This window comes from Sander lucioperca, chromosome 5 (genome assembly GCF_008315115.2).
Source record: "Sander lucioperca isolate FBNREF2018 chromosome 5, SLUC_FBN_1.2, whole genome shotgun sequence".
NCBI classification, from domain to species: Eukaryota; Metazoa; Chordata; class Actinopteri; order Perciformes; family Percidae; genus Sander; species Sander lucioperca.
In genome coordinates this window covers 11871333-11877709 of record NC_050177.1, presented here as the reverse complement: position 1 = coordinate 11877709, position 6377 = coordinate 11871333, and the positions used below count along the sequence as shown (strand labels likewise).

Below are 6377 nucleotides of genomic sequence, written 5' to 3'. Positions count from 1 at the left end.
ATGAATGAACAGGCATACTTGATGGGATTTAAAAGTTTATTATAAAATATAAAATTTACAAAATACAAAAAAAATATAAAAGGCCTAAAAAATATCTATATAAGAATCAGAATCAGTTGCCACTTGCTGTAGCATGCGACAGATGGCAGTACCTCCGGTCGAACCTCCAAGGGTTGTCAGGAAAAGTTGCTGTAAAACATATAGAAATACAAATGATACATATAGAACAAAGTGGAGAGCTTGTACAATCTCATTCTGTAAGAGAAGTCAGTTCAGTTATAATGATATTTGAATTTATGCAATTATATAGTGTTAATCTTAGGGCAGGGTAGGGCAGGACTGTGGCCACTTAATTACCATTTTGTTCCTCCTCTTCTGTTGACCGAGACTCCTGTCGAACTTATTACACTATAGCACTAAGAACAGAAAACACAAACTAAAACTAAAACCTGACCTCTCTGGCCTTCCTTGACGCAAAATCATCAATGATGTCATCGACAGGGACGGACTGTCTGGGACCGAAAATTGGACCTGGCATTTTGGCCCAGACCGGCTCACGACATAACATCACAAATACCACCCGTCCTTGCGCTCCCCTGAATATGTATAGCAACTCCTACTCCTTAAAACTACTAACGCCATGTAATGAGTAAGCAAGAATCAGTGAGAGCTGACACATTAAATACTTCAAAAAGTGCCACTTATTAATACAATAAAACAGTATACTCCTCATGAATCATAAAACAAGCTATATATATATATGTGTTAAAACATGTAGTTCTACTGGAACATAGGGTCAGTTTCAGCACATATGACGGAAAGCTAGAGTCTTGAGTTTTGAGGTGTTTTTACATGCTGCTACCCAAAATCAATGCCTTTCTTCTGACAAAGGGCATAACTGTCCCAGAACTGATCGACACAGAATGGAAATGGGACCTCACCTTTTTAACAGACGTGACAAAAATGTTGAACGGCCTCAACATGCAGCTCCAAGGCAAGGGGAAACTAGTATGTGACATGTATGCCCACATAAAAGCATTTGAGGTGAAACTAGCAACTACTATACTACCCAAAACCTCTCAGCTGAGAAACCAGTGGCCCCATTGCCAGCTGAAAAGTCGGTGGAAGCGCTGGAAATGCTTAAGGCAGAATTTGGTGTGCCGATTCCGTGAGGCACATGTCCACGCTAAAGAAATCCGCCTTTTCCAGAACCCCTTTACTGTCGACATTGATAAAGCCCTACCTTCTTGTCAGTTTGAGTTGGCTGAGTTACAGAACTGTGATGTTTTGAAAGACGCATTTAAACCCAACAATCTCATTGAATTCTATGCTGCCCTCCCTAATGAGACCTACCCAAACATTAAAAGGCATGCAATGAAGATGTCCACACTTTTTGACAGCACGTATATCTGTGAGCAAACCTTTTCACGCATGAAACTGATGAAAACTCCCATGAGATCAAGACTCTGATGAACATTTGCATCAGTCTTTGAGACTGGCTATGACAGGAATGGAACCTGCCAGCCAGAAGCAAGCCCACAGTTCACACTGAATGTATGTATGTTTTGATTTCAATAGCAATAAATATGAAAAAATGTCATTATGATAGTAATAATGCGCTTTTAATAGTCTATATATCTCTTGAAAAGTAATGTTCATTTGTCTGTACAGTGCATAACAAAATAATAAACTAACGTTAATCTAGCATTAGGAGGCATAACAAATACATTTAAAATCATAATAGAATCTCCACAATAACATTGGTAGTCACTCCGGCCCATGTCATTTTTTGTTACAGTCCGACCCGGCCCCCCATTAGAGAAAGGGAAAATGATGTGGCCCTCACAGAAAAAAGTTTGGGGACCCCTGACATAAATGATCAAACTTTTATGGAAATTCAGCGGATATAATTATGTTTTTTCATAGTCAACGTAACAGTCTTATGACAGTAGCGGAAACTTTTATACTATACTATTTTGTAATATTTGGTGAGTTTCGGCACTTTTCAGTTTGAATTTGTCATGTTAGACAAGACTTTGCGGACGGCCCGCACGTTCTCACGTCTGCTCAAAAGTTTGTGTGGTGGCCGCAACCTTCTTACGTCAAGTTAATTTTTACACATCACACTGTGCGTGAAAACCAGTGTACGCAAGCTTTTCGTGCGTATGCAATGTTTATACATGAGGCCCCTGGACAGTCAGGACCAAAGCCAGTACTTCCCTGAGAGCATTTCACTTGCATGTGTGTGATTGGTAATTGTAAATAATGTCCCAGATGGCCCCCTCATAATCTATGGTCTTTATGCACATAGTAAATTTGGGGGTGGGAGTGGTACACTTCGAGTATGGTCACCCTAGGGCACAACTCTTTGTTAATCTGGGCCTGCTGGTTAAGTATAGTGTGAGTTTGTTTTTTATATTAATGATTTTTTTTAAAGTCTGAGCATGGCATACAAAATAAGTTAACCCTTGTGTTGTCTTCCCGTCGACCATGCAACTTTTTGTGTTGGTCGTCTTTTTCAACACTTTTGTCACTTTTCCCAATGTTCTTGAAGCTTGTTTTTTTGGGGGGCATTTTAGGCCTTTATTTATATAGGACAGCTGAAGACATGAAAGGGGAGAGAGAGGGGAAATGACATTCAGCAAAGGGCCGCAGGTCAGAGTCAGTTATGCGGCCGCTGCGTCGAGGAGTAAACCTCTATATATGGGCGCCTGCTCTACCAGGTGAGCTACCCAGGCGCCCTTGTCCGATGTTCTTGAAGCTTTCCCCAATGTTCTTGAAGCTTTGTCCGATGTTGTTGAAGCTTTGTCCGATATTTTTGAAGATTTCACTGATGTTCTTGAAGCTTTTTCTGATGATTTTGAAGCTTTTTCAGATGTTTTTGAAGGTTTTCCCAATGTTTTTGTCACTTTTTTTCAATGTTATTTTATCAATTATTTTCTTCAAATGCTATAAAAATGTAATCAAAACACCCAAATTCAATGAAAGTAGTGAACTGATCATTTATTTTACTTGTGAAGAGCGTTGTAAGGAACCATCCACGTTATTTCTTTACTGACAATTTGGTTGAAAGAAAACCCAAATTTCTGATATTAGAAAATGGGTCAAATTTGACCCGAGGACAACAGGAGGGTTTGTGGTAAAATAATCCAAAAAATTTGGCTTAGTTTCCGAAATGAGTGTTGCGACCATTTACCATGTGTTCACTGTCATGTTTTATCTTTGAGATTAGAATGCTGAATTGAGCTCGTATTCTCACTGTCAAACCTTTTGCCCCTACAGCCTTTAATCTTAAATACAGTGATTGCAACTTGAGGCTATTATTAAGTTAGTTTTAGGTAGAGAAATCAAAGACAATTTGGGGAAATAGAGGAGAAACAAGAAGAAATATGTATTTGTGATAATCAAGTCAAATATCAGTACATAAAACCCAGTGGCAAAAGTGGACTTCTCTTGCTAATCTAATGGGTATCTTACAATCACTCAGAGGAGCAAATTTGTTCTATATATATATATATATATATATATATCCAAAAATAGTAGTACAAATGACAAAACATCCACCTCCAGTTTCATCTGACTATAAATAATTATGCTTTTTCAACAAATACAGATACGAATACAAACAGCAACCATTCTGCACATACATACTCATGCTTAAATAGTGCATTAATATAAAAATAGGCTCTGGCCTTTAATTGAATTATTATGTTAACATTGTTTATACATCTTTAATTATGTTTATTAGTTATTTTATGTTACTTTACTTTGTAAACATGAAAGCTAACTTTGCATCAGTTCCACTTTATGGATAACTAGATATGTCTTCTATCACATATAATCAGGCTTAGGGAGAATAGACTACATGGGAAAGTTACAAACAAAAAAGACACAATCATATTACTGATATATTTAGTAAAAATGGGGATTATTAGCAGGATTACATCTTAAAATAAAGAATGATATACTACTATGTACATGCGCACACATTAGAACACTTCACGAACCTCACACAACACCATTCTGTTCTCGAGTGAAACCAGAGCTACAGCTTCATTATCACTGTCTTTAACGTTAGTAGTAAAAAACGGCTTTTACTGGGTGAAAATGTCAGCAGTATTTTGCATTTAAAGCGGAAAAGTAGAACAACATCACAGTACAGTGCAAGTTATGCCCACACAGTTACTTTAATATTGTAATACTTATTTGGATGCGATGTAATATATGTGGAAATGGTCACTACGGAAAATTATTCCGACACCACATAAATGCAGCACAAATGCCCTGTGATTCAGATCCGCTCCAAAATTCAATGGGTTCTTCTTTGGATTCTTTGCTACACCCTTCCACCAAGTTTCATAAAATCGTGCCAGTAGTTTTTACGTAATCCTGCTGACAAACAAACAAACCAACAAACAACGGACAAGCCGAACCGAAAACATAACCTCCATTGGTGGAGGTAATTAAAACACAGCAGAAATAAAGGAAAGCATAAATCCTTAACAAAATACATGTAAAGATAGAGGTGGTCCATGTGTTTGGTTGCACTATGTTGATGTGTGTCTCATAGGGATATGTGTTGAATGTTTTCAGTCTGGCCCTCTTTGCCGCTCTTTCATTCTGCCCAGCTTTCTGAGCTTGGCGAATAGGAGCTCTCTGAACTTGTCACCCATGAGGAAGTAGAAGACAGGGTTGATGACACTGTGCAAGAAGGCCAACGGTCGGGTCAGGATGTACAGGCCCTGTATGTACATCTTTGTACAAAGCCCTGCCCAGGCCTCATTAGATGCTATTCTGACATTTCTCAGCACATGGTATGGAGTGTAGAGAACCAGAAAAATGACTGCAGCCATTACAACAACCCTTAAAGGCCGCTTGTATGATGTTGTCCTGTTCTGGACAGCCCTTTCCTGGACACGGAGCAGATGTGCAATTTGGTAGGAGAAACCACAAAGTCCAAGCACAGGGAGAAGGTAACCAGTCAGGGTTAGTCCCAGGCTGTAGCCCAATGTATTGATGTTTCCTTCCAGGCTGGCAAAATCCTTGCAGCGACTCCAGTTTCCGCTCTGGAGGTCGTGAATCATCAGTGATATCATTGGAGCAACTTCCACATTGACAGCTAGCCAGCTCAGCCCTGTTACAATCAAGGCTGATCGTGGTCTCAGCAGGTAATGGTTCCGTGTTGGATATCTTATGAGCAGGAAGCGGTCCATGCTTAGCAAAACCATAAACAGGATGGAAGAGTAAAGATTTACATGGAGTACATAGCGGTTGATAATGCAAGCATGGGGACTGGTCTCTGATTGTTTGTTTGCATAGAGGTACGCGAGACGTGGCAGTGTGCAGAGGAAAATTAGGTCGGAGACTGCCAGGCTGAAGAGGTAAATGTTGCAGCTCTGCCACTGCTGCAAACAAAATATGTAACCAAGTACAACCACAAAGTTGCCAGGAAAACCAATGCAGAACTCGATGCCATAAGACGGTGACAGGTAGTACCTCTCAAGCACTTCAGTGATGTTTGTACAAGGTGGCACCTGAAGAGAAGAGGGGGGCGGGGGACAGAACAGAAGAGGACAAAACAGAGAAGGAAGGATAGAGGAATAAAGAGGAGAAAGGAAGGGAAGTAAGAGGGAAAGGAAACAAAAGTGAGTAATAATAGAAACAGTGTTCTATGATTTGGAATTGTGACAATTTTCAACAGATTCAATAGGAGGAAATGTTAGGTTCAGAGCCTAACACATTCAGCACAACATCAATGTTGTATGTGTTAGTATAAGACTTACCATGCTGTAGTTGCTGGTAGCCTGAGTATTGAGTGTGGCCATGAGCAGGTGCTACGACAGTATCTGTACACTGGAAACAGTAAACACTGCGCTCTGACGGTTCTGGTGCCTCTTATATGATATGGCTGAGAAACACACACTTGTGTGATTTGCATATAAGATGATAGAAACCAAAGACAACTTCCTCACAGAGGTTACCAATTAAGTAATTAGTAAAAAACTGCCCAGCCATGCTTTGCCTGGTTACCTGGCACTCCAGCTGAGTATTAAAGTGGATCTGATTGGCTGGCGTCAGTGTTAAATGTATGATGATTTTTCATTTCTTTGCAACCAAATTTAACCTGTGATCTGCTGTTCCAACAGTTATTTCAAACTTTTGCATTTATATTAGAAAAAAAAGATCATGGTTTCATGTATTCTCTAGAAGAATAGTGTTCCACCTAGACAATTTTATGTTTCAGATTTGTATTTAATTAGGTATTTCATCCAATGCAAGAAATCATGCATCATTACAAGTTTGCAGGGTTAAAATGCGGATGAGCAAGGTTTCTAACAGCAGTGGCATAGCAACAAGTAGAACCATATTTCACATTT

The 6377-nt window shown here is 39.4% G+C and overlaps 1 protein-coding gene across 1 annotated transcript; it reads right to left on the bottom strand.

Moving 5' to 3' along the window:
* Positions 1–4290: 4290 nt before the first annotated feature.
* Positions 4291–5925, bottom strand: LOC116050860 (succinate receptor 1-like). The gene is made up of 2 exons (XM_031301085.2): positions 5784–5925; positions 4291–5534 (listed from the first exon to the last, which is right to left on the bottom strand). Exons 1-2 carry the CDS (start codon positions 5823–5825, stop codon positions 4590–4592), a joined length of 987 nt encoding a protein of 328 aa, XP_031156945.1. The 5' UTR covers positions 5826–5925; the 3' UTR covers positions 4291–4589.
* Positions 5926–6377: the final 452 nt, after the last annotated feature.

What these genes read in the sequence shown, in the direction of transcription:
- LOC116050860 (XM_031301085.2), bottom strand. Translation starts at nt 5,825, where the DNA reads ATGGCCACACTCAATACTCAGGCTACCAGCAACTACAGCATG. An exon ending in CTACCAGCAACTACAGCATG is followed by an intron (nt 5,535 to 5,783) that starts GTAAGTCTTATA and finishes TCTTCTCTTCAG; the next exon opens with GTGCCACCTTGTACAAACAT.